The 27,669-nt window shown below is 41.5% G+C and overlaps 1 protein-coding gene and 1 pseudogene across 33 annotated transcripts in view; one reads left to right on the top strand and one right to left on the bottom strand.

Moving 5' to 3' along the window:
• Positions 1-27,669, top strand: part of LOC141419721 (uncharacterized) — a 75,603-nt gene that overhangs the window by 33,948 nt on the left and 13,986 nt on the right. For 4 of the 33 annotated variants that reach the window (XM_074063205.1, XM_074063206.1, XM_074063209.1 and 1 more), the window contains 4 exons: positions 9,936-10,104; positions 14,567-14,692; positions 14,919-15,093; positions 16,950-17,695. In XM_074063205.1, the coding sequence (XP_073919306.1) occupies positions 9,936-10,104; positions 14,567-14,692; positions 14,919-14,988 (365 nt within the window). In that variant the 3' untranslated portion in view covers positions 14,989-15,093; positions 16,950-17,695. Of the gene's footprint in view, positions 1-1,808; positions 1,862-8,043; positions 8,094-9,935; positions 10,105-12,644; positions 12,880-14,472; positions 14,693-14,918; positions 15,094-16,949; positions 17,696-18,448; positions 18,582-27,064 lie in introns of those variants that run through there. The other 29 variants (XM_074063218.1, XM_074063231.1, XM_074063224.1 and 26 more) reach the window with 26 other exon arrangements.
• On the bottom strand, positions 17,868-19,511 carry LOC141419731 (heat shock transcription factor, Y-linked-like; annotated as a pseudogene).

Here is a 27,669-nt window from a genome sequence, read left to right as displayed (position 1 = left end):
TTAGTTTGGCTACGGGTTTGTCTATCTAGTTTATCTTCTGAAAAGTTCAACTTTTGCTGCATTGACTGCATTATTTAAAAAATCTCCATTTCATTAAATTCCTGCCTTAATTTTATTACTTCTTTCCACGTTCTGATTTGAGTTTTTCTTGCTCTTGTTTTTCTGAGAGCTTGGAATATGTGGTTAGGTCCCTTACTTGAGATCTCTCCAATTTTTTAAATGTTGGCACGCCGAGGTATAAGGTTTCATCTTAGTGTTGCCTCTGTGGTGTCCCAAAAGTTCTGGTAAATTGTGTTTTCATTTTCACTTGATTTCTTTGATGACTGATCGTTCAAAAGTATAGGAGTTTGTATATTTTTTATAGCTTCTCTTGCTGTTAACTTGTAGTTTTATTGCATTGTGGTCTGGTAAAATACAGGATGTTATTTTAGCTTTCTTGTGTTTGTTAAGACTTGGTTTATGTTCCAAAATATGACCTATTTTGGAAAAACTTCCATGGGCTGCTGAGTAGAATATGTATGCTGTGGCTGCTGTGTGGAATATTTCTAGATGTCTGTTCTGTCCATATGATCTAGGGCATCATTTAATTCTGATCTCTAATTTTTTCTTTTTTTTTTTAGTCAGCATGACATGCATATTAATGAGAGTGGATATTGAAGTCACCCTGTCACTGTGTTGTGTTTTACCTGTGTTTTTATGTCCAGAAGTATTTGTTTTTTGAAATTAGGTACACTGACATTCAGTGTGCATCTTTTTTGTAAACAAATTCTTCACAAGTTGTTTTCTTTTTAATGCATCATTTCCTTTGTCAGTGTGAAGTGACGTTTATGAACCTTCTGGGTAATTTGGGTTTGAAGTTTGTTGTATCAGCTTGCCTTTGTTCTCCATGTGCTTTGCAATATCTTTTTCCATACTTTTGAGGCTGTGTTTGTTTTCCACTGCGGTGCCTTTCTTGTAGGCAACAATTGGTTGGGGCTTGTGTTTTAATCTAACCCACCAGTCTGTGACTTTTGATTGGAATACTGAAACCATTAATGTTTGGAGTTACTTTTGAAAGGTACGTAGTCATTTCTGCCACTTCGTTGTTTTGTAGCATTTGATTCTTTTCTCCTGCTCATTTGCTTATCTGCTTGTACAGTGAGCTTTATTCTGCCTTGTGTTTTTTGGCTGCATTTTTCTTTTTCATCTGTGTGTAGGGTTCCTTTAAGTATCTTCCTTAGTGGTCGTGAGCTCTTTTAGCTTTTCTTTGTCATTTCTCCTTCACTTATGCAGGACAGCTTAGCAGGTAGTCCCTTTCAGGGCTTGTAATGCATCATCCCATTCCCTTTGGGCTTTTAACATTTCTGTTGAGAAATGTGCTGTTTTCTGAAGGGTCTGCCTGTATATGTAATGTGGTGCCTCTCGTGCTGCTTTCAAAATTTTTCCCTTCTACATAAGTAATGACTTAATTGTAGTATGAAATTGTGGGTGGTTTTTCTTTTCTTTTTTTTTTTTTTAAACACTTGTCTGTTTATAATCCTAAAAGCCTCCTATACTCAGACGACCTGTCTTGTTCCCCAGATTTGTGAAGTTTCTGCTGTTACTTTGTGCTTTGTGAATATGTGCTCTATACCTTTAGTTTGTACCTTGTGCCTCTTCTCCTCCTTCTATGCCCACAATTTGTAAGATCGGTCTTTCTTTCAGTGGTGTCCCAGAGGTTTTACCTGTCCCACTTGTACCTTTCAACTGTTTTCTTTGTCTGAATGTTTTAATCTTGTCTGTCTTTGCTTGAAGTCCTGGTATTTTTTTCTTTTTTTTTTTAACCCCAGGAGCAGAATGTCCATATATATTGAGAAAAATGTCATAGAAGCAAAGTAAGCAGGTACGTTGGCCAAAAAAGATAGTAATATTTCCTGTATTGTATTTCTAGTTAAAATCTCTCAGACATAACCATAAACAAGCCCCTCTTTACCTAAAGCTTTAAAATAAGAATACTTTTCTTGTGTCTGTGTTGGAAGGAATCTTCTGTATGAATCTTGTAAGGACTGTTGAGTATTAGTACCAGACTTATTTTCTCTACTTCCTTCCAGCATCCTGTCTTCAAGCTGTGATATGCTGGATGTTCCGCCTTCAGTTTGATCCAGTTGATGATGAAGTTTTCCTTTGATTTTTGAGCTTTTCATTTTCAGATTGCAGCTTGATTTTTGTCAGGATGTGTATATTATTACTGAAGTCCTCTTTCTTTTCCTGCATTGTCTTCCTTGTTTTTCATCCAGCTGTTTATATGTGTTGTCTTGGAATTTCATCCAGGTTCATATTCATGTCCTCGTTAATTTTGTTTATCATTCTTGTAATCACTGTTTTGATTTCTTTCTCTGGGACATCATTCACTTCACTGTCATTAGTGTCCATTGGTGGGGAACTGCTGACCCTTGGAGTGGTCATGTTGCATTGTTTTCTTTTTTTATTATTATTATTTTATTATTCATATCTGCATAGAAGGCTTGGGTCATTTCTCCCCCTGCCCCCACCCCCTCCCTTACCACCCACTATGCCCCTCCTCTCCGCCCTAGCTCCTCAATACCCAGCAGAAACTATTTTGCCCTTATTTCTAATTTTGTTGTAGAGAGAGTATAAGCTATAATAGGAAGGAACAAGGCTTTTTGCTGGTTGAGATAAGGGTAGCTATACGGGGAGTTGACTCATTAATTTCCTGTGCGTGTGTGTTACCTTCTAGGTTAATTCTTTTTGATCTCACCTTTTCTCTAGTCCCTGGTCCCCTTTTCCTATTGGCCTCAGTTGCTTTTAAGGTATCTGCTTTAGTTTCTCTGCGTTAAGGGCAACAAATGCTAGCTAATCTTTTAGGTGTCTTGCCTATCCTCACCCCTCCCTTGCGTGCTCTCGCTTTTATCATGTGCTCAAGGTCCAGTCCCCTTGTTGTGTTTGCCCTTGATCTAATGTCCGCATATGAGGGAGAACATATGATTTTTGGTCTTTTGGGCCAGGCTAACCTCACTCAGAATGATGTTCTCCAATTCCATCCATTTACCAGCGAATGATAACATTTTGTTCTTCTTCATGGCTGCATAAAATTCCATTGTTTATAGATACCACATTTTCTTAATCCATTCGTCAGTGGTGGGGCATCTTGGCTGTTTCCATAACTTGGCTATTGTGAATAGTGCCGCAATAAACATGGGTGTGCAGGTGCCTCTGGAGTAACCTGTGTCACAGTCTTTTGGGTATATCCCCAAGAGTGGTATTGCTGGATCAAATGGTAGATCAATGTCTAGCTTTTTAAGTAGCCTCCAAATTTTTTTCCAGAGTGGTTGTACTAGTTTACATTCCCACCAACAGTGTAAGAGGGTTCCTTTTTCCCCACATCCTTGCCAACACCTGTTGGTGGTGGTGTTGCTAATGATGGCTATTCTAACAGGGGTGGGGTGGAATCTTAGTGTGGTTTTAATTTGCATTTCCTTTATTGCTAGAGATGGTGAGCATTTTTTCATGTGTTTTTTGGCCATTTGAATATCTTCTTCTGAGAAAGTTCTGTTTAGTTCACTTGCCCATTTCTTTATTGGTTCATTAGTTCTGGGAGAATTTAGTTTTTTAAGTTCCCTATATATTCTGGTTATCAGTCCATTGTCTGATGTGTTACTGGCAAATATTTTCTCCCACTCTGTGGGTGTTCTCTTCAGTTTAGAGACCATTTCTTTTGATGAACAGAAGCTTTTTAGCTTTATGAGGTCCATTTATCTATGCTATCTCTTATTTGCTGCGCTGCTGGGGTTTCGTTGAGAAAGGTCTTACCTATACCTACTAACTCCAGAGTATTTCCTACTCTTTCCTTTATCAACTTAAGAGTTTGTGGTCTGATATGAAGATCCTTGATCCATTTTGAGTTAATCTTGGTATAGGGTGATATACATGGATCTAGTTTCAGTGTTTTGCAGACTGCTAACGAGTTTTCCCAGCAGTTTTTGTTGAAGAGGCAGCTATTTCTCCATCGTGTATTTTTAGCTCCTTTGTCAAAGACAAATTGGTTATAGTTGTGTGGCTTCATATCTGGGTCCTCTATTCTGTTCCACTGGTCTTCATGTCTGTTTTTGTGCCAGTACCATGCTGTTTTTATTGCTATTGCTTTGTAATATAGTTTGAAGTCAGGTATCGTGATACCTCCAGCATTGTTCTTTTGACTGAGTATTGCCTTGGCTATTCGTGGCCTCTTGTTTTTCCATATAAATCTCATGGTAGATTTTTCAATGTCTTTAATGAATGTCATTGGAATATTGATGGGAATTGCATTAAACATGTAGATTACTTTTGGGAGTATGGACATTTTTACTATGTTGATTCTACCAATCCATGAGCATGGGAGATCTCTCCACTTTCTATAGTCTTCCTCAATCTCTTTCTTCAGAAGTTTATAGTTTTCCTTGTAGAGGTCATTCACATCTTTTGTTTTCTATGTTGATTTTATATCCTGCTACCTTGCTATAGCTATTGATGATGTCTAGAATCTTCTGAGTAGAGTTTTTTGGGTCTTTAAGGTATAGGATCATGTCATCTGCAAATAGGGATATCTTGACAGATTCTTTACCAATTTGTATTCCTTTTATTCCTTCTTCTTGCCTGATTGCTCTGGCTAGGAATTCCAGTACTATGTTGAATAGGAGTGGCGATAGTGGGCATCCTTGTCTGGTTCCTGATTTTAGAGGGAATGGTTTCAGTTTTTCTCCGTTACGTATAATGCTGGCTGTAGGTTTGTCATATATCGCTTTTATATGGTTGAGTTACTTCCCTTCTGGTCCTCGTTTTCTTAGAGCTTTGAGCATGAAATGGTGTTGGATCTTATCAAAGGCTTTTTCTGCATCTATTGAGATGATCAAGTGGTTTTTATCTTTGCTTCTGTTAATGTGGCTTATTACGTTTATTGATTTTCGTATGTTTTAACTACCCCTGCATTCCTGGGATGAAGCCTACTTGGTCATGGTGAATACTCTTTTTGATGTGTTGTTGAATTTGGTTTGCCATTATTTTGTTGAGGATTTTTGCGTCAATGTTCACTAAGGAGATTGGCCTATAGTTCTCCTTTTTGGAGGTGTCTTTGCCTGGTTTTGGGATAAGTGTAATACTGACTTCATAAGATGTGTTAGGCAAATTTTCTTCCCTTTCTATTTTGTGGAACAGTTTAAGGAGGGTTGGTATCAGTTCTTCTTTAAAGGTCTGATAGAATTCAGCAGAGAATCCATCATTTTGGCTATTGTAAGGGAGCTGCAATAAACGTGTATCTCTCTTGTATAGTGATTTACACTCCTTTGGATACATGCCCAAGAGTGGTATGGTGGAGTCATAAGGTAAGGCTGTTTTTTAGCATTTTGAGACCCTGCCATGCCTTTTTCTTAATGATTGCCAATCTGGCTGGGGCCGGATGTAGTCTTTGTGCAGTTTTGAGTTGCATGTTCCTTTATGAGTAAGGATGATGAACATGCCTTTCTGTATTTATTAGCCATTTGAATTTCGTCTGAGGGCTGTCTATAGTTTCATTTGCCCATTTTTAAGTTGGATTATTTGTTCTTTTGCTACTTGGTGTTTTTAGCTCTTTATATATTCTGGGCATTAATCCCTTATGTGTTGAATAGCTGGTGAAGATTTTCTCCCACTCTGTGGTGTACCTCTTTTTTTTTGAAGTGCAGCAAAGTTTTAACTTGATGCAGTTCCATTAGACAATTCTTGCTCTCATTTCCTGGGCAATTGGAGTCCTAGTCAGAAAACAAATATATGAATCTTCCAGAGTCTTCCTGTAGTAGTTTCAGGGTTGTAGGTCTTAGTGTTGAGATCTTTTGTGCATTTAGAGTTGATTTTCATTCAGGGTGAGAGATGGTCTGGTTTCAGTCTTCTGTCTGTAAACAGTCACTTTCCCCAGCACTAGCTTGTGTTTTGATATAGGGTCTTGCCAACTTTTTTGGCTGGGCTGGCCTTGAATTTCAATCTTCCCATTTTCTACTTCCCACATAGCTGGGATTCCAGTTGTTTAACACCATGCCTGGCCATGTTGTCATGCCCCTTTAACCTGAAAGATTGATTGAGTTTTACCCTTCAGTCCGTCTGCAATGAAAATAGTGCATTAATGTTTTAAATTGTATGTTTATGTGTCTTCCTGAATATTCCATAATTTTTCTTCACAAAAATGTTGCTACATTATTTCTCGCCTACGTATTAATACATGTCAGAGTAGTACTGTGCGTTGTGGCCTTTCATGTTTTTTTAAAAACAAACAAACAAACCACCTTTTTAAAAAAATCTGTTGTAATGCTTTCAGGGGACTTGAATTCTGCTTGACCTCATGTCATTGCTGTTGTTTTTCTCGTTTAGTCTAGTATTCCTATTCCCAATTTTATCCTTTTGCCTCTGCTAAGTAATTTGATTTCAGATGTGCCTCATAGAAAAATGATACATTTAGGACTTGCATTGTGAGCCATGTTGGAAATTGCATTCTTGTAATAGGTAGGTTAATCCCATTTGTACTTAACTAATAATTTCCTTTTCCGTATTGTGAAAATATTTTACAGTTGCAAGTATAATGCAGTGTCTGCTATGTTTTTTCTCTAGACGTTCACATTTTCACCTTACTTTATATACAAAATTTCTTTTGGTTTTGGGAGGGTTTTGTATTTTGTTGTAGTGATTAGCTTTGTACTTACTGAGATATATTAAATACTTGTAGGGCAGTTGTTAATATGGTGGATAAGAGACACCCAGTGCTTTCCTGTGCTAGTCTAATCTGAAACAAAGTCACCAGGTTTGTGACTGAGTGTTGGGTGACCTAGAAAAGCAAGGGAGGGAAACAGTAAACGGTAGACAGAAACCATATGGAAACCAGAACTATGGAGCTTTAGATTTGTAAAAGAAATAATGAACCTTAAAAAACAGTGAAACTGGGGTTTTAGACCACTGGCCCAAGCTCCAGAGGTTCCACGTGTCAGGTCCAGCCAGTTGCTGCAGTACACCAAGTAGAGGAGACAAGTAATGGTGAAGGTCAGAGAAAGGAGGTTTATCACGTGGCAGGGGACCCTTCAGCCCATTTTCCTGGTACAGACATGAACTTTTGGTTCAAATAGAAAAAACATTAGAGCAGGGGGTATGTAGCATGCATAGTTAAACAGTCGCAGTCACAAGGGGTGACCTGGTCATCTTTTTTGGGAGGGTTCTGGAGAAGTTGCTATTGCTGTCATGACTTGAGGGGAGCAGTGTGGTCAGGATAAGCAAGTCATTGTTGCCTGGCAGGTGGTCTCTTCCTTTCCTAGGGGTCAGTTTCTTCCATCTCTTCTTGTAAAGTTGCTGTCCTTTCTGGATTCTAAGGTGGCTGCAAGATGAATGTCTCAAAGCAAAGGCAGATACAAAAATGGAGGTAGGGATGTCAAGCTTTTCTCCTGATTTTAGTTAGTTTATGGACCCCAGGAAAGGAGTCATTCTCCCCCCTCTCCCCACCAATAGCAAAAGTAGCTTGTAAGTACCTGTTGCAATAGCAAAAGTAGCTTGTAAGTACCTGTTGCAAGAGCACTGAGCAAAGTAGTAGGAAAGAGGGAAAATCCCCCAAGTGGGGCCACAAAGAAAGGAAAAAGCAAGCATCAGGAAAAGTCCTCAGAGTTTAAAAACATAAGGTTTAAGATGGGATGTCTTCGCATCTCGGAGCAAGCCAGTGCTAGTGCAAGGTTCGCTAACACTTCCCAGCTTGGTTGCTGGTGAAGTGGGGGGAAGTCATTGCAGGAGGTGTCTTTGTCAAACGTTTTGGATGGGGAAAGCAGAAGATTCTGCTTTTTTTGCATTCCAAACCCCAAAGAACACTCCCGTGTACAGGTGTAGCAAGCAGCCACCTGAGAGTCTGGGTGGATCCAGCTGTGGATGCAAGGAGAAAATACCAGATGGTGGCTCTGTGCTCTGCTAAGATTAGGGAAGCTAGCTATGAGATGAGGCTAGGCACTCGCATCAACCGTAGTCTCCATTGCTTCCCCCAGGTGGTACAAACTGCTTCGATTTGACTGCTTTTTTGTACACTTTCAGAGGGCTGGAGAGTTTGGTGAGCAGCAGATGCATCTCAGGAATTTCTCACAGTAAGCCAGCATGCACAGTGTGCACGTCGGGGTTGGGATGCCTCAACAGAGTGCTTAGGCGGTGTTGGTGAGAGCAGTTTAAGACAGGAACTCATCCCAGCAGGGAAGACAAGAGGCAGAGAGAGACAAGGGAGAGAGGGGAGAAGAGGGAGGGAGAGAAGGAAGACAGACAGAGGAGGCTGCCCAGCAACAAAATATACTTCAGGACAAGCCTGGCTTATGAGAGAAAATACGTGGTATTTATCATTCGCAGTCTGGTTTATTTCAATTCAGGTGATGAGTTCTAGCTCCATCATTTCTCCTGCAAACAATATAATTTTACATTTATTTATTTGTTTATTTATTAGCAATACTGGAGTTTGTCGGCCACCATGGGGGTTTCCTACTGCTTTTGCTCAGTGCCTCTGTAACAGAGAGGGAGGGAGGTAGAGAAGAGGGGGGAAATACAGAGTGGAGAGGGGGAGGAAAGGAGAGGAATTGAGAGAGAGGGAGAAGGTGAGAAGTTGGGAGGGAGGGATGGATACAGATGGCGAGAAAGGGGGGGAGAGAGGAAGGGAAAGAGGGAGGGGAAAGGGAGGGGGAGAGGGAAGGAGGGAGTCAGATGTGGGAAAGGGGACAGGGAGAGGGAGGGATGGAAGGAAGGAGACAGATGTGGGAAAGGGGACAGGGAGAGGGAGGGATGGAAGGAGAGAGACAGACAAGGAGTAAGATGAGAGAGAGTGATGGAGAGAGGAGGAAGGAGGGAGGGGGAAAATGAGGGGGCCAGAGGAGAGATGGAAAGGGAGAGGTAGAGAGGGAGGGAGATAGAAGGTGGGAGGGAAGAATAGAGACAAGAGGGGAAGGGGGAGGGAAGGTGAGATGGAGGGTGAAGGAGAGAGGAGCAGGAAGGACGAGCCAGAGAAGGAGGGAGAGAAGGACAGGGGGAGGAAGCAGAGGAGAGGAGAGGAGGGGGGAGGGATATGTGGGAGGAAGAGCGAGGAGAGGGAGGGAAGGAGAGATGGAGAGAGACAGACTGAGGGTGGGAAAGAGGAAGGGGAACCGAAAAAGAGGGAGAGAGGGAAGGAGAAACAGAGAGAGAGAGAAAGAGAGGGAGCACTGGAGTACTCAAGTTCAGAGCCTTGAACTTGCTAGTCAGGAGATCTGTAACTTAAGGCACATCCCAGTGTCTCCCCTGACTTTTTAATTTATTTTTGCTTTAGTTCTTTTTCAGGTAAGTTCTTTTAACTTTTTGCCTGGAACCAGTATCCTCAGACTAGTATCCTCCTACCTGCAACCTCCTGCATAGCTGAGAGTATAGGTGTGTGTTGAGGTGGGGGTCTTGCTACCTCTTTGCCCAGGCTGGCCTTAAGCCAGGCTCCTCCTGATCTCTTTCTCCCAAGTAGCTGGGATTGCTACTAGTAGTAGTAGTAGGCGTGAGCCACTGTGTCTGGTCCCTTCACTCTTCCTTATGTCTGAATAATACTCCATTGTGTCTATGTGCCACGTTTTCTTTATTCATTCACCAGTTGATGGGGAACTAGGTTGATTCCACAGCTTGGGTATTGTGAATAGGGAGTGCCACTGTAAACATGGGGTGTGCTGAGTTTTCAAGGCAGTATAGCTCTCACTCTCTTTTCCCTCTAGGCTGTGTGTGTGTGGGGGTGGCAGGGCGTGGGGAGAGAGAGAGAGAGAGAGACACTCAGGTCTGAGAATCTGGGGTCATTCTCCATTCCGCTGTCACCTTGAACCAATCGTTCCCCTTTAAACCCTGTTTCTAATCAGTAAATTACACATAAATAAAAATATTTAATTGGACAGCAAATAGATCAACAACTGTGTGAATCTTTTTCCTTGTTCCCACAGTCAACTCCTGTTTGAGGATTCTGTCTCAGGAATGTTTATCCGAAGTGTTGCCTGAAGTTGCTTATCATTTCATCTCATTCTCCCTGTTTTCCACAACTCAGAGACAACATGAAGTGTTTCCGGGAGTTGCTTATCATTTCCTCTCAGTCTCCCTGTATCTCACTAGCAGGTGAGCACAAACAGGCCATGTTGTCACCCATGCAAGTCATGCACAGCAAGAGCCATGTCTGTGTGCATGCAGCAAATCCAGGTACTTTCTGAAGGCCCTCCAAGGGTAAGAAAGAAAAGAAAGGGGAGGCTTGGAAGAAGAGATGCAGGAAGCAAATAAGGTAGTCCAGGAGTGTCTGGAAGCTTCTGAACACACACACGAGTAATGCATGCCCAAATTAAATGTGACTGTCTGGTTCTTGCAACAGATGTATTTTAGTACTACTAGTGACAAGCACTGACAGAAAAGATGGAGACACTGGCTTCACATGGTACAAGCTTTGCTGTGGATAACAAATAATTAAAGCTCAACTAAAGCAAGCCAGGCTGTGTCAGTGGCAAGTCTATGCAGAAGTCAAACAGTGTTGGGTTGGGGTGGCGGAGTGGCTCAAGTGGTAGAGTGCCTGCCTAGCAAGCCCAAGGCCTGAGTTCAGACCCAAACCAACCAACCAAACAAACCCAAAACAAAAAGCAGCATAGGGGTAGAGAGCAAAGGGATCCCCTTTGGATAAGGTAGTCTTGAAGGCTGAGTGGGGGGTGACATCTGAGCTGGGGGTCAGCAGAATGAGAAGTTGGCCAGCAGTGTGCTTCAAAGTCATGTTTGTGTTAGTTTGGCAAGGTTGTCAGAAACAGAGACTACAAAAATTTTTCTTAAAAGGTTAAAAATATGCTCGTTATCTCACAGTTCTAAAGATCAGAAGTCTAAAATGAAGAGTTGGCAGGTCCATGCTTTCCCTCTGAATGTGTAGGGAAGGATCTGTTGTAAGCCTTTCTCTTAGCACCGGTGGTGCCTTGGCTTGTGGCATTGTTCTTCCAGTCTTTCCGTGGTGCTCTCCCTGTGTGTCAGGAACATTAAGTGAAATACTTGGTTTTAATCTAACGACTTACTTACCATTTAAGAGGGTGTACGGTAGTGAAGATTCCAGATGACCGTAAGTACAGTTTGGTGCTGCTGTCTTCACCCGTGCTTTGTATGAAGCCAGGAATCTCACAACTTAAGTGTTTTTGTAGCGTTGGTGCAAATACCAGCATGGGGAAAAGGGCAGATAGCATCTTGGTATTATGGAAGTACTTTTGACTTCATCTATCACTGGAAAGGGTCTTGAGGCCATGCTTTAAGGGGCTGTACGTTCACATAAATACTTGAAACTCCTAGAAATTGGTCATCAATAAATAGCTCCTGACATCTACAGGAGAAGAACAAACCAGATAACCAGTGCACAAGAGTATTCATGAAGAGGTTATGTGCACAGATAACATAATTATACACGTGGCTATGTTCTGAATGCTGTCAGGTAGCTCTCACGATACACAGGAAAATCAGAAGAGGCAGCAGAAAGGAAGTGACAGCAAAAAAGATGAAAGTGCTACTAAATACCGAGCCACATGAATGAATCCCTGAAGTGTTTTAGAGCAAGGAAGCTAACCCCCAGAGAAGTCCGCATTACTAAGGGGTACCACAGAACATGCAAACTTGTCTTGATGGCCAGCGGCAGAATACAGAGCACTTGTCTTGGGGTAGGGTTGAGTAACGCTTGGGGTAAAGACTTTGGGGATGTGGCTCAGTCAGAGAGTATGTTTAAAAATATTATCACTAGGTACACTTGAAGTTGTGTGCATTTGCCCCGAGTAAATCTTATGCCCCACTGAAAACAAAAAACTTGTCTCATGGAGTCATACATGGAGGGAGGGACTGAGGGTGTCTTATGACTGGCAGTGGGCACGTAGGAGCTTACTGGGTTTATATTGTTCCTTGTGTCCTTAGAGTCATGATCACGTAGGTATATGCACGTTAGTCACAACTGGAGCAACGTTTTTAAAAGAAAATGAAGTTGGGTAACTTGTACAACATTGTTGGAGACTTGAGAAGTAATCTGAATGCTCACATACCTGGAGTGATGCCAAAGCCACAAAACAGATGTAGAGTCTGGTGTCCCTCTCACCATCCCTGTGAAGCAGCAAGAGCCCTTAAGACAGTGTGTTTCTCACAACACTTCCATAGTTTGAATTCACACATGAAGGGTCGGAATGCCTGGACTTACGTAACATGACTCTGTCCAAATAGCAGTGGAGGATTGATATTTAGGATTGGATTGCTATTTAGGTAGGATAGTAGGACTCATGCATGCTATTGCAATTTGTACAGAGATTGCATATGATGTACACATGTGTGCATCATGAGGTGTGATGAGTAGCCACATGTGACATTTGTCCTCTACTTAATGCCAAGTATGTCCATTCATAAGGGAGACTTGGGGTGGGTGTGGTGGCACATGCCTGGAATACCAGCACTTAGGGGAGGCTGAGGCAGAAGGATCAAAAGTTGGAGGTCACCCTAGGCTACATAGTGAAACCCTGTCTCCAGAAACAAAGCAAAACAGACTTGGAATTTTTAATGCCAAATTTTATAGTTAACTTTGGAATGATTGTATGGCAAAGACAGTGTAGAATAGTGTTAGACAATTAACTTACATGGAAAGACAAGTTTTTTTTTTTCAACAGTCTGTTGTACCTTTCTTAAGCTTCACCAGGAATCCTTGACCATGAAATACTCTGGCTGGGTGTCAGTGGCTCACGGCTGTAATCCTACCTACTTGGGAAGCTGAGATTGGGAGAATTGAGGTTTGAGGCCAGCCTTGGCAAACAGTTCTCCAGAGCCCATCTCCAAAATAAAACAGCAAAATTGACCAGAGGTGTTACTCAAGTGGTAGAGAGCCTGCTTTGCAAGTGGGAAGCCGTGAGTTCAAATCCCAGTATCTCTCTCTCTCTCTCTCTGTCCCCCCAGCTCTAGCACTCACGCTCTCTCTCTCTCTTTCTCTCTCTCTCTCTCTTTCTGTCACAAACACATGCACACACACACACACACACACACAGAGCGCAAGAGAGAATGAGGATGAAAGTCTCAGTAGAACAAACAACAGGGTTCAAAATTTCCTGCACTTTGATAAAGTGAGCTGTGTAGCTTAAGTAGCCTTCTAATCGGTTTAATGTGCAATTCTGCAGCAGTGTTGGAACTACCTTCCCAGTCTATCTGTGGCGTAAAGCAAAGGTGATGACAGAACTTCCATGTCTTTAGAATTCTCTTGATGTTTTTGTCATATAAACATATTTATGTGTAATTTAATGTCAGAATCAAGTCAGAAGATTACAGGAGTTCAGCAAATAGTTCATGTCTGAGATTTATGAGAACAGCCACCAGACAGTGTATGCATATTACTAGATTTGTAGCGATTAATAAGAGAAATAGGTATGTTCCAGAAGCGATTTCTGTTGAGGCTTAGGTGTGTGTATTCATGTGACAAAGTCTGTCGTTTATGTAATAGGTGTCTTCAATGTTAACACCTTTTATTCGCCTTACTGCATAAGGAAAAAAATAAGATAGAAACTAGTGTTTCTTGCTTCATTTGTATAATGTTAATTGGCAGTGATTGCTTTAAAGGTAAGTAAATATAAGAATATTTCATCATTTTCACTTTTATATCATTATCTTCATTTTTTGTGTTGAAACTCATGTTCTGGCTTAAAGTATTCCTTTGGCCCCTCCCCAGTACTGGGGATTGAATGTAAGGCATCCCGCATGCCAGGTGAATGTTCTGCTACTTGAGTCACACCTCCAGCTCTTTTGTTTGTGTTTTGTTTTTGAGAAAGGGTCTCTGCCAGTTTCGCCTGGACACACCTCAAACTCTTGATCCTTCTGCCTTTGTCTCCCTGGGATTTCGGGTGTACTCCGTCACACCGGTTTCGTGTTTCATTTGACTTGATTGTTTTCTAAGGTGTGAGGTTTACATTGAGGTTCCTTTTTCTTTTTTGCCGGTGGCTCTCCATTTGTCAGAAGCCGTCTTTCCGCCATTGGTGTTGCTTTTGAATCTTGGCCAAAAATCACTCAGTGGTATTATATTTTTATTTTTAATTGCAGTTTTTACATTGTTTGTGGAAGTATAACTGTTTTGTGTATTTGTCTGTTGATCCTGTGACCTTGTTGAGCTGACTCATTTGTTGAGTTTCTTGAGACTGTTTGAGATTTTGTAAGTAGGCAATTATGTTATCTGCAAGTAGATACAGTTTTGTTTTTCCTTCCTGACATACATGTCATTTATTTATTTTCACAGTACTGGGGATCAAACCCAGGACTTGGTAGGCAAGCCCTCTACCGCTTGAACTGTGCCCCAGCCCTTTTGCTTTTACTTTGTTTTTTGAGATAGGGTCTTGCTAACTTTGCCCACTCTGACTTCGCACTGGCATCCTTCAATCTGTGCCTCTACAGTAGCTGGGATTACAGGGATGAGGCACCTCTTCCAGCCTTTTTGGTTTTTTTTTTTTTTTGAGATAGGGTTTTCCCTGCATATCACAGGCTGGCCTCCAACTCATAGTGTGATCCCAGGCTGACTTCAGACTCCTGAACCTCCTGCTTCTTCCTTCTCCAGTGCTTGGATTACAGGTGTACGCCATCCAATCCAGCTCCATTTTGGGACTATCAGCTTTTTAAGGACCACACCTGTGCTCCATGAGGCAAAAAAGAAAACCCAGGGAATTCACTCACCTACTTCGTTGTGAGTTGGGTCTTAAGTTCCCTCATTGGTTTACTTGTTCACTCGACCTTTCAGAGTCTTATGAGACACATATAGGCATAGGTATATACATACACATACTACACACACACACACACACACACACACACACACACGTATTTATATATAAATATGTATACTGTGTATACCACAGATACATAGATAACAACATGTATAAGCCATTTATGTATATTACATGTTTTTTTAGAGAACATCTTGCTGTGCAGACCAGGTTGGGACACCACCAAGCCCAGTGTGTTATTGAGACTCTCCTATGACAAAGTACCTGACAGAAACAATTTACAGGAGGAAAGATTTATTTTGGCTCATGGCTTCAGAGATTTTGGCCCATGGTCACCTGGCCCCATTGTTGCATGTCTGAGGTGAGGCTGAAAGTATGGAGGGTGGGGGGAGATCAGGGCAGAGCCAAGCTTCGTGCCTCCTGTGGCTAGGAAGCAGAGAGAGAGTACCAGAGGGGAAGGGGGCTGGGACAGGATGCACGCTTCAAAGGCATGTTCTCAGAAACCTGTTGGCTGGTGCTGGGTACATTCAGGGAGTGTTCACTCTCCACCCCCCACCTCCCCCACCCACCCCTTTACTGCCCCATCTCTGGAAACTCCCCACAGGCACACTCAGAAGTGTGTTTTACTAATCTCGTAGACGTCTCTCAGCCCAGTCGAGTTGGCCAACTTTATCTATTCTTTTTCACTTACTTTACTCATAACCTTACAGTATTTTATCCCACATTCTTAATCTAATTTGACACTTGCATCATTTTTTTCTTGTCACACTGTTCACTATTTGTTCAACCTAATCTGTTCCATTCCCCTTTTTCTTTTTCTTTTCCATTCTCTTATATTGAAGCCAGGACCTCCTCACATGTCCTGAATGGTTGCTCTGTCATAGCATAACACCTGTTTTTCATGACTAAGCTTCAACTTTGAAACACTCATTTATGACCACATTTAATAATGTTTATTGAGCCAAGTTAAATAAGGTTCTGAGAGCTAGAGATAATACATTAGTGTCATGTTGGCAGAAAATGTCTTGTGTCATGAGATGTCAGGACATCTACAGGAGGATTCCTTCTGTAGATCACTGATTCCAACTCTTTCCTTACATGGGTATAGTTTGAACACATGTATTTTGGAAGGATGGTAGCAATAGGTGTTTTGGGAGTCCAAAAGCATACCCTGTTCCAACCCCAGCCATCCCAGATGACTGAGTGAATGAATCTTGTTAGGGATTTGGTTCATAACACTGGAAGTGTTGTACAGTCTTTGCTATAGATGCTGCTTTTGTCAGCAAATATATATATTTTTTTCCTTTTTGGCAGCACTGGGGTTTGAATTTGGGGCCTCAAGCTTGCTAGGTAGGCGCTCTTTACTGCTTGAGCCACTCCACCGGGCCTTCAGTGCTGCTGCTTAAAAGTTGTACAGGTGGTATCCACAAAGCTTTATAGCTGTGCTCTAGGTAAAGGACTGGTAAGTAGAGAGCAGGTTCTCTCAGGGAAAGGGTTTGCCAGCCACATCAGAAAATGGAAAAGACATTTTATTTTGGAAGAAGCACAGGAATAATCAGTACATATCAGTGAGCTGGTATAAAGACTCTGGTGGTACTGCTGGAAGTTTTACTGTGTACATCATTTGCAAATCAACTGACAACTAGTAAAGAGACCCTGGTAGTTGTTGCTTAAAGTGGTAAACAGGTGTTATGTTAGTTGCAGTAAGTTAAAAATCATTCCACCTCTATTGAACACTACTGTGACCTAGCGTTTTAAGAAAGATCATGGGGAAGAGCACAGATTAAAAAATAATAATTGAGTGCCATGAGATGTGTGTCATTTTGGGGAGTGCGAGCAGATTTTAGGGGGTTTAGGTCAGTATTCAGTAAACGTTGAAAAGGGATTTGTGAATGTGGAAGGCCCTGTCCTAGGTCAGTACTGGGTGTCCAAGACAGACAAGGAAACCAACACGGTAGACCAAAAACACCTCCTAGAAGAAGTGGTATCTGTCTTGAGAAGGGTAAAGTAGTACTTAAGTAGGTGTTAGCGTTTGAATATGAAACATTCTCAACAGGCCTCTATGTTGTACACTGGTGACGCTCTTTTCGGTGATGGTAGAAACTTAGGGAGGGTGGGTCTAGATGGAGGAAGAAGGTCACTGGGCTCACGTCCTTGGCGGCTGTATCTTGTCCTGGGTTCCTCTTTCTCACCCTCTTGCTTCTTGTCCACTTTTAGGTGAAGAAGCCTCTGCCACATGCCCCTGCTCCCATGATGCTGTGCCTCACCACAGGTCCAGAAACAGCAGCGCCACAGTGATGGACTGAATCCCCTGAAAGTGTGAGCCAAAATGAACCCTTCCTTCTCAGTGCTGTTCTCTTAGGTACTGTGGTTGTCCTGACACAACGTCCTAACTAATACAGTGGGCAAAGGAGAGAGGGCGTTTAACCCCAGGGAGGAAACAGACAAAAGTCACAAGATGGGAATGGGTGTGCTAGAAGGAGTTTGCCTGAATGTAGCTCCAGACGAGCAGTGGTGGAACAGATAGACAAGCTGCAAAGTACAGAGATGCCAGATCTTGACAGAATTTGTTAGCCATGTGAGGATCTTGGCTCAGAACCTAAACAGTGTTAAGTGCAGGCACAAGGAATTAACTTTGTCCTGGGATGGAGCAGGGTACCAATATGATAAAAGAGTGCATTAGAAAACATGAAAGGTCATCTCTGGTGAAAGGAACTGAAAGGCACAAACCAGCTGGAATGCCTCATTCCAAAGAAACTGGCCCTTGTTACTACCAGTTGTGAAATTCTCTTCCTGATTTATACCCTCCTTAGTCCCTTGTCGGACTAGTTTATATCTCTAATTTTCCTCGCTGCAGTTTTCTTTGCTCTCATTATTTCTTTATTTTAAAAAATAGCTCTACTTAGTTAGATGGGTGTGTGACCCATTTCCTGTCAAATGACTAAGAAGATCATATGTTAAAGGATGAATAGTACAGTGGTCTGCATTGAAATAAAACACCATCTTACTCTTGAATTTTCTGAAAAATAAGGAAAGAGAAGCCACAATGGTGGACATATAGTTTTATTGTTCACATAAGAGAATTACAGGCACATTTTACGTATGTGTCAGCCGAAATTCATCCTGCAAAATCTGCTACTCGCTTGCTAGACTGTTGTTAGGAAGCTGTTGCTGTAACGAAGATGTTTGATCTTCATATTTATCAGTTGACTTTGAATGTGAGGCAGCAGATGTATCAGTTATTGTGGGCACTGGGTACTGTGGGTTGCCTGCTGTTAGCTGGTTAGACTCGGAAACCTCACTGGTTGATAGGTCAGGATATCTAATTGGGAAAGTAGAAGGCACCATCATTAGTCCAGAAAACATGTTCTCTAAGTTAGGTAGGATGTAAGAAGAAGAAGTTGTAACAAAATTCAAATTCACAATGTGGGCACTTGCCTGAGTATATAGCTGCCCAGTCAGTGCCTATGAAAAGAGGTCAACTGATTGAAAATTGGATGCTGATCTGTGACACTTTGTTCTGATGGTTTAGCTGAAATTGATGGAGGAGAAAAATCACTTGTCCTTAGGTTGGTTGTGTTAGCAATTCTGTGACTGGAAGAAGGCTTCTTTATCAGAGGCACACTTAAATTTGTAGAGGTTGAAAATAAACTTTCTCTACTAGCTTCATCAGCTAAACCAGAATTATGGTTATCCGCATTTCCCCTTGCTCTTAGGTGCTTCTTGTGGGGATCTGGAACTAATGGAGCAGTTACTGGAGAAGTATTTTTAATCCCAACTCTTCGTTTCATTCTTACTAAAAGCTGGGGACAGCCTCGTTTAAAATTTGGGTTACGATAGAACTGTAACTGAAACCAAAGGAGAATGTTACTTAGTGACATTTTATAACCAAGAGACAATAACAAGCCTACTGTATGAAATCACAGATTTTAGTTTCAGCCCATGCAGTGAATCTCATTAACCTACTTGAACCTCTTAGTATATACTTACTGGGAAACAGGCATTCAAATATGATCGTTCTTCAAGTGAATATACATGCTGTATATTTGTAGTACAGTCAGTACAACCGTTAATAAATCCCTTTATCCAGAGTTCGAATTTGCTAGCAAAATTTCTTAAAACCCTAAATGTTTAATGCTCAGTGTGTCCTTAGTTTGCAGATTAATTTGAAAAAGTTGATTTTAACATTAATATCATGAATTGATGTACAAAATAAAATCACATAATTAGTACATAATTAGTAAGTGAGGAAATGTAAATGAATACCTTGTTTAAGGTAGAGACTTCTTTTTCTTCTGCCAGGAAGTCGGCTAGAGAAGCAGATCTTTGAAAATTTTTCCGCATTTTACTAAATCCATAAAGATTAAGCTGTCGAACAAAACTTTTCATAATGTCAGTTTCAAATATTCTGAAAGGAGCCTTTCTTTCCAAAATTTCTTTCTTAAAGAGTTCCTCGTTAATCACTATAGAAGTGCCATCTTCATCCCACCAAATAGACTTAAATTTGTCACTGTTTACTGTTTTCCAAAGTTTTTTGGGAAAAGTCAGGGAAAGAAAGTCATTGTCGTCATCTGGTTCAGAGACTCAAAAAGTGAGATGTGGTCTTTTTATCAGGGAACCCTGAGACAGAGCCCGAAAAGCCTTTTCCTCAATAATAGACCTTAAATCTGAGTCCTCAGTGGATGTGTGACCACACAATGAAGATGTGACGGGGGTCTCTGAACCAGTGGACTCATCCTTGGGAGAACCATCTGGAGGTTCTAAAGATACCTGTGCCATCTCAAGTAAATTTTTCCTTAGCTACGCTTATCTGCATGGTTTTGAACACTGCAGCTTCACAAATGCTGCGCCAGTAGATCTGCACAGACTCACCTAATCCATCATAATGGTTCCCAAGCTGAGCAGCTATGACATCATAAGATGACTTCTGTCTCCTAGCAATTAATATCTAACATTCAGCCTAGTAGTTCCTTCCCACTGTGAAATCAATCCACTTAAAGTAAAATATAGACTGGTGACTTAACATGGTGTGTAAGAAAGATATTTTCAGTATCTCTTTCCCACAGAATCTTTCTGATGAGTCAGTCAGTCTCTCCAGTCTTTTCAGTCCCTCAAATGTAAGTTATTTTCTCCCTTGCATACACTCTTAGTAGGCTGGGATGAGGAACACAGGGTCAGACTATTGAACAATACCAGGAAAACGAAACGAAACAAAGAGTGAAATGCATGATTTAAAAAGCTCTGTTACTGTGGTGCACAGGCCTCTCCTCCCAGCTTTGCTGGAGAGCAGAGGCTTTGCCTGAGGTTGGTGCCAGGAAAAGGTGCAAAACGCTGTCTGAAAAACTAAAAGCAAAAAGGGCTGGGGTGGGGGCGGGGGAGGCGGTGTGTGTGTGGCTTAAGTGATAGAGCACTTGCCTTGACTTAAGTCCCCAGTACCTGCAAAAGAGAAGAAGGAAAGGAAACACACCATCAGTCTGAAACTGCAATCTGTGCAGAGGCTGCATAATATGGTGGGTCATAGAGCTAGAGAGCAGGTCAGTGGTTTCCTGACTTCCGGGGTTGGAGAAAACAAAATTTTAATGGGTAGGGGTTTTTACTGGGTGATGGAGATATTTAAGAATTGCAGAGTGGAGATGACTGTGCATCATTGTGAATATACTAAATGCCACTAAATCGCACACTTTAAAATGGGTAATTTTTATATTACGTGAGTTTTACCTTAAAATTTTAGGGAGCTGAGGGGCTGGCCGTGTTGGTACTTGCCTGTAATCCCCGCTGTTCAGGAGTTGGAGATTGGCCGGAACCTGATTTGAGGCCTGCCTGGGCAAAGTTGCTAGCAAGAGCCTCACCTCGACAGATAAACCAGGCGTGGTGGTATCCACCTGTTACCCCACAGGTAGGAGGATTGCAGTCCAGGCCGGCTCAGGCAAAAGCCTGAGACCCCCCTGTGAAAAACAACTAAAGCCTGAAGGGCTGGGGGTAGGACTCAAGTGGTAGAGCTCCTGCCTAGCAAGGGCGAGGTTCTGACTTCAATTTCCAGTACTGCCTCCACCCCCAAACTTCAGGTACTGGGCCTAGGGTTTATAGCTTAATGGTAGAGAGCTTGCGTGTTATGTGCAAGGCCCTGAGTTCAGTCTCTTACCCCTGCAGACAACCTCAACAACGACAATAACAAAAATCCCCTGAAAGAAAGACAAAATCATTTATAGTTAAAACAAAGCAGAATTAGTTTGCAGAATAAAAGTCCAATAGAGGGATATGTTTGACAGAGAACAGTAGAATGTTCTTTCCTAGACAGGAGTCGAGTCCAGCTGGGACCTGTACTTGGAGGTAGAAGTCCTAGATTCAAATCCCAGGCCACATTGTGAGGCTCCTGTGACCTGTAAGGAGTAGTTTAAGCATTTGTTTCCTGTCTTCTTCTGAGGTTGTATTCTGGTTGCTCTCCCTTGCTGTTTCCTCCTGCCCTAATCCCTTCTCTGCTTTCACTGTGCCCGAGTGTGTCTGATCTCTAAATTTATCATCCAGGCTCCCTGAGCAGTTAAGATGTGCCAGTGGGAAGCATTAGCAGATCAGAAGGTAATGGGAAAGAGGAACAAGGCCTATTTTCTCTCTCCTTGAACTCAACCTTGCACATAGTCCCTCCTGGACAGATGCAGTTCTCACAGATTCAGAAGTATTTCCTAGGTGTTGTTGAGAGCTCCTCAGTATTGCTGTTCTCTTGAGTCCCTCACCATCCCTTCCTGTTTTCCTTAACCCTCTGCACCTCTGTACCAGCTTCACTAGGGTCTGATCTTTGAACCCAGTATGCTGATGATTATTCCTGCTGAGATCCAACTGGTAATTGATTATGCATTGATTCTGATAATTATATGTGCAATATTATATGTGCATTTTATAGTTTTCAAGGCAGTAACTACGTGTAGATTCTTACTGTATTTAATTGGATGCCTTTAAGACAATAAACTTTATTGTGTGTCGTTAAGGTATACAGTCTGAAGGATGATATGAGGTACATTGTGGATGGTTTTGTGATGCATAATACTAACATCCAGTATTGCACGTAGTTGCATCAGCACACGGTTGCTGGTTTCTTTTTTAGCAAGATCAACTAAAAATCTGGTCATCATGAATCCCAAATGCACAGCAGATTTATTTTCTGTAGTCCTGAGGGTACACATCACTTGTCTCATCCTTTGATTGGTGATTGTTTCCTTTGCTGTGCAGATACTTGTTCTGGTGTAGTTGCAGTAAGTTTATTTTTGCTTTACAGCCTGAACTTTTGGTATGATACCCAAGAGACATTGCCAAGGCCAGCGTCAAGGAAATTTTCCCCTGTGTTTGCTTCTAGTAGTGTTTTTGGTTTTCGGCTGTTACTGTTACTTTTAGGTGTTTCTGGTTAGTTTTGCTTTGTTTTGTCTTTTGCAGTTAGGGGGGTTGAACTCAAGAGACTCAGGCTTGCAGAGCAAGCGCTCTGCCTCCTGAACCACTCTGTTTTCTTTGTTGTGTTTGGGGTAGGGTCTGTTTTCATTGGTTTGGCATGTGGAAATCCGGTTTTTCCAAGAACATTTATTGGAACTGTACATTCTTCATTGGTTCTTTTTTGAGGGGTTTGAACTAAGGGCTTGCACGTGCTGGGCAGGTGCTACTACTAAGAGCCAACTTCCCAGCCATTATTACTTGTGTTAGTTTTTTCAAGTAGGGTTTCCTGTTTTTGCCTAGGGCTGGCGTCAGACCACGATGCTCCTACCTCTACCTTCCCACGTAGTCGGGATTATAGGGGTTTGCCACCATGCCTGGTTTATTGGTGGGTAAGGCACAAGGCTGAGGTGCGATCTTCTTGAGGTCTGGCTTCTGGGTAGCTGGTTCATCGACTCTTGTGGGTGCCATTATCAAAAAGCAGTTGACCCGGTATGTTTTGGATTGATTTATGGGTTCCCTTTTCTGTTTGTATTTTGTGTTACTGAGTTGAACATGCTTTATATGTTCCCGGCTCTCATGGGTTCACCAATATCCCTTTTGAATTTTATTCTTTCCTGGTTTCTTGTGTTTGTGGAGACTGTGTGAAACACTCACTAATTGTCTTCTGCAGTGTAGGTTTGTGTACATGAACTTCTTTAGCTTATCCTTTCTCCTGGAAGGTTTTTGTTTCTCCATCAAAATTGAAGGATAGCATTGCTGGATATAATATTTTTAGTTTGCCGTAATTCTCTCTCAGAGCACGACATACTACTTCATGATTTCCCAGCTTTTAGGGTTTGTGCTGACAGCTTTGAGGTGATTGTTACATATTTATGTTTGTATGCAGGCTGCCATTTTTCCTTTGCAGCTTTCTTTCTGTATGCTTTCTTCTTCAGTCTTGGCATTTTAATTATATGATGTGAAGTTGTTGTTTTCTGGTCATGAGGGACTTTGTCTATATTATTATCTAGATTTGGGATATTTTCTGCTATGATTTTTTTTCCCCCCTTGGTGATAAAGTCCTCCGTCTCTGATATTCTTTCTTCTGCTTGTTCTTGTCTGGTAATATTACTGCTCATACTGTTTTTTATTTGATTTATGGAGGGCTTCATTTCTAACATTTCTACTTATGTTTTTGGTTTTCTTTCCCCCACCCCCCCCTTTTTTTTTCCTTCTTTTTAATTTGCATTACCTTGCTGAATTTCTCACCCATGTTGCCGACTTTCTTGTCTAGGTCTTAAATTCATTTGCTAACTTCATTTATCTGTTTATTTGAATCCTTTTTTACAGTAGACTTCTGACTTACCTATCTGTTATTTCATGCAGTTCATTGCCCTTGGATTTAGTGGTTGAGTTGTTGAGTGGTTTGGGCTTAGTTTTTTGTATTTAAATTTCTGTGCTGTGGTTTACTCATCTGTTGGCCTGGGTTTCTCTTGTACTTCCTCAGTTAGGTAGGGGAACCTACTGCAGTAACAAGGTCAACAGTTCAGATTTTTCTTGTTTCTTTTGTTTTTTTGCAGTTCTGGGGTTTGAAGTCAGGGCCTCACACTTGCTTGGCAGGCACTTTACCACTTGAGCCACTCAACCAGCATAAACCAGATACTGTAGTAAGCAAGAAACAATTGGGAACCCTTACCTAGGTTGTATGCAAACAAAACTCTGGTTCCTAAGGGATGATCTGGGATCTTAACACTGGTTGAACATGGAAGAATTGGGAATTGAGTAATGTAAGGGATGGAGGTGGGAAAAGGAGAGAAGTACAAAAATAGGGATGGGGAATTAGGTATAGGAAATAATGGTATGATGAGCACAGTATGGTTATAACAGAAATAAAGAATGGTTTGGAAATAAGGGAAAAAACAAACACAGCAAAAAAAAAAAAAGTGAAACTTAATAAGAAAAAATTGTGACAGAAGACAAATTTTTTTTTTTAAAGGAACAAAACAAATTTTGCTTTAAAGGTTACATTTCTCACCGAAGAGAAGTTGTGATAGTGCTTGGATTATGTCTCAGTGTCCAGCATTCCAGCATTGTCCTTCAATCTTTGGTTCACAAACATCTGTCCCTATTGTGGTTAGAGGTGTTCCTCTAGCTAGTGATTTGCACTCTGAAGGCTCTCTTGGTATAGATGCTATGGGAACAGGTTCAGACGGGTGGGGTTTCACTTCTGGAGGCTTCTGGCCTGCCAGGCAGGTTTTTCCAGGACAGGTTTTTCCAGGAAAGAGGTTTTTCCTGTAGCTTCAGGTGCCAGCAGAGTTTCACAACCTGGTTGGAACAGGGAGGGAGGGGAGGATCACCTTGGGGCTCCTGGGTGGCACACTCTAGGGCAATCAATTCTCTTTAACAAAGCATTTTGCTGTTGAATAGTCCAGAGGTCTGAGTGGATATGGCTCTCATTTGTGAGTGGGGTTGTACCCAACAGGTAGCAGTGGAGTGACATACTCTGCCTAAGATTCATGCTACCCACTCTGCTCCGACGTTCACCACTGGAGCCCTTCAGTTGCGCGGAGCACACAGCTCTCACCTGGCTCACTCACATAGCTTAGTGTCTGTGAAGAATCTAAATCCCTGGCAGGTGGTTGTGTTCACATGGGTCTCAACTGGTGGCTGTCTCTGGTTCCCTTTCTCACCCTAGGAGGGTTGAGTTGGACTTTGGACATTATGGAGATTTTCTCTGATGCATGTGATTTTTGTTACTTTTGTTACCGGCAATCTGGGGGTGGCGTCAGGCTCTTGTCTGGAATTGGGATTGATCGGAGAAAAAAGGGAGTGTGGGGCAAAGGAGGGTTGAACGTGAAAGTAACTCCTGCAGGAGACAAATGGTCGTCTGGACCTGCACAGCCGGAGAGTACGGTCCTGTGGGATCTTACTTGGCTTTTATGTGGTTTGCGCCAGGCTGGTGGGAGAAACCTGGGCGGTTCTGTGGGTGGTGTTAGGGTGATTAGCAGATTTGATTGACAGCCAGATGGTGTAGCACTGATTTCTGACTGCGCATGCCCCTCCCCGTAATTCACTCTTAAGTGTATATACATGAGAGGCAAATAATATTCGTGCAGTCGTAAGTAGGGAAAAACACTTAAAAGGTTAGGAAGGGTGCCAGGTGGGCTACAGCGAGCGGCACGTGCCTTCAGAACTAGTTTGAGCCGGCTACTCCCCTTTTCCACTTTGCAGGATGCAGACGCAGGGGTCCACAAGAACTGAAGCATTAACCATGAAAGGGGGGGCATTTCTAAGGGGTTGGGGGTCGGGGGGTGGATCCGTGCCAAACCTTCACCTTCAAAACCTGCCAGTCTTCACCTTACAACCCTGTGTGCTTTGTTCCGAAGCGCTTCCTCTCTCCAGAATATAGTCTCTCCTTAATTACCTTGACTTGTCTCCTTCTTGGAGTGAAAAGAGCAGATAGTTGTGTCGTATCTACCAACCTTAACCTCTTAACAATACCTGGCTTACTGACTGAGATGATGGTTCCATTAACACTTTTTTTTTTGGCCTGAGGTGTCCTCAAAATCATGATCCTCTTCATCTCTGCCTCAGAAGTAGTCAAGATTACATGCATGAGCCACTATGCCCAGCTACTTCCTATCTTTTTAATGGCCATGGGATCTCTGTAGTGGCATCTTTCATTTCTAGTATTAATCAGCCCCATCTTTTCAAATGACTAGGTTTTTGTTTTACCGACTTTCTGTGCTGATTTTTTTTTAAATTAGTTTGACTTGTGTCCTAATTGACATTTATTAGGACTTGATTTACTCCTTTAGAAGTGTTTCTAAGGTTAGAATCTTAGGTTGTTGGTTTTAATAGTTTCGTATTTAATATATGTACTTGATGCTATAAATTTCCCTGTAAGCACCACTTCCTACAAATTTTGATAAATTAGGTTTTATTTTGATCAAAATATTTATTTTCTCTTGACATTTCTTCTTTGATTTATGTACTATTCACAAGTGTGTTGTTCAGTCTTTACATAGTTTGAGCCTTTTAAGGTTTCAGTTAGTGATTTCTGGTTTAATCTTTCTGTGGTGTGAGTGTGGATGTTCATAATATCTGTTGCTTTAAATTTACTAATGAATGTTTTATGGCCCAGAAGTGGTCTTTCTTGGTGAATGTTGCATGTGTGCTTGAAAGAATATGTACTGGACTGGTGTTGAATGAAGTAATTTACCAGTTTTAATTATATGCAGTTGGTTGATGGTGGTGGTGTGTTCAACCCTAATTTTCTGTCTGCTGGAGCTATTCATTTCTGATAAAAAGAGATATTGAAGTAGCCACCTGTAATAGCAGCTTCATCTATTTCTTCTTGCATTTCTACCAGTTTTGCTTCATGGTTGCCTCAAACTCTGTTGTGTGGCACAGCAATGTCAGAATTCTTAGAAGTACTTGGATAATTGCTTTTATACAATGCCCCCCTCTATAACTTTTACAATTTTGCTTTGCTTGAAATCTCCTCAGTGTGAAATTAATAGAGCTACCCTGCCTTTCTTCAGCTTGTGTCAGCACGGTGAGCTTTTTCCATTGTTTTATCGTTGATCTGCACATATGAAGTGTATGTAAAGTCCTTTGTGTAGACCATGCAGAGTGCAGTCTGTTTTCTAGCCAGAAAATCTTTGACTTTTTGGTTTGTTTTTGTTGTTGGCGGTACTGGGGTTTGAACTCAAGGTGCTCTACCAGTTGAGTCACTCCGGCAGCATGTTTTGAGCACGGACACTTAAAGTGATATAAAGTGATACACGTGGATTAATTTCTACCTTATTTGTTACTGTGTTTTGTTAGCTTGGTAACCTTGTCTTGAGTCCCTATTTTTGTATTCTGCTCCTTTAACCTTTTTGTTTTACTGGGGTGTATTGCGTATGACACCATATTTCTCTGTTTTGCAGAAATTATACTTCTTTGAAAAACTTTTCAAAGTGGTTGCCTGAAATTTGAAATACACATATACAACTAATCTAAGTTCACTTTTAAATGTACTATACCACTTCAAAAGTGTAGTGCAAGTGCCTAACGTAGCAAAATATTTCTGATTCCTCCTTCCTGTCCCTTGTGTCACTTTCATTTATTTCACTTGCACATAAACTGTGATCATTGAATATATTCTTATTATTATTAGTTTAGGTAAATTTCTTAAATCAGTTAAGAAGTTATTTTTTTCCCTTCTCTCTGACAAGTGTCTTTTTAGCATTTCTTGCCCAGTGTCTGGTTAGAATTCCTTTTAATTTGTAAATTAAAGTTAGAAGATTATCATCCTTGTACTTCTGCTTCCCTTTGAAAGGACAATTGACAAGATGTAAGTTGTAGTTTAGTGTGTATTTGCCCTCTTGGCACATTTATTATATTGCTCCTGGGTCTTCTTGCTTGTGTGATTCCTGAGAATAAGACATAGATGCTTTTTTATAGGCAAAGTGTTTTTATGCCTTGCGTTAAGGTTTTTTTCTCCTGTTTGTTTTGAATGTATTTCCAGGTACAGTTTCCTCATTTCTTTTGG

The sequence above is a fragment of the Castor canadensis genome, chromosome X, assembly GCF_047511655.1.
Source record: "Castor canadensis chromosome X, mCasCan1.hap1v2, whole genome shotgun sequence".
In the NCBI taxonomy this organism is placed as follows: Eukaryota; Metazoa; Chordata; class Mammalia; order Rodentia; family Castoridae; genus Castor; species Castor canadensis.
The sequence above is the reverse complement of the archived record's forward strand: the minus strand, read 5'-3'. Positions and strand labels throughout refer to the sequence as shown.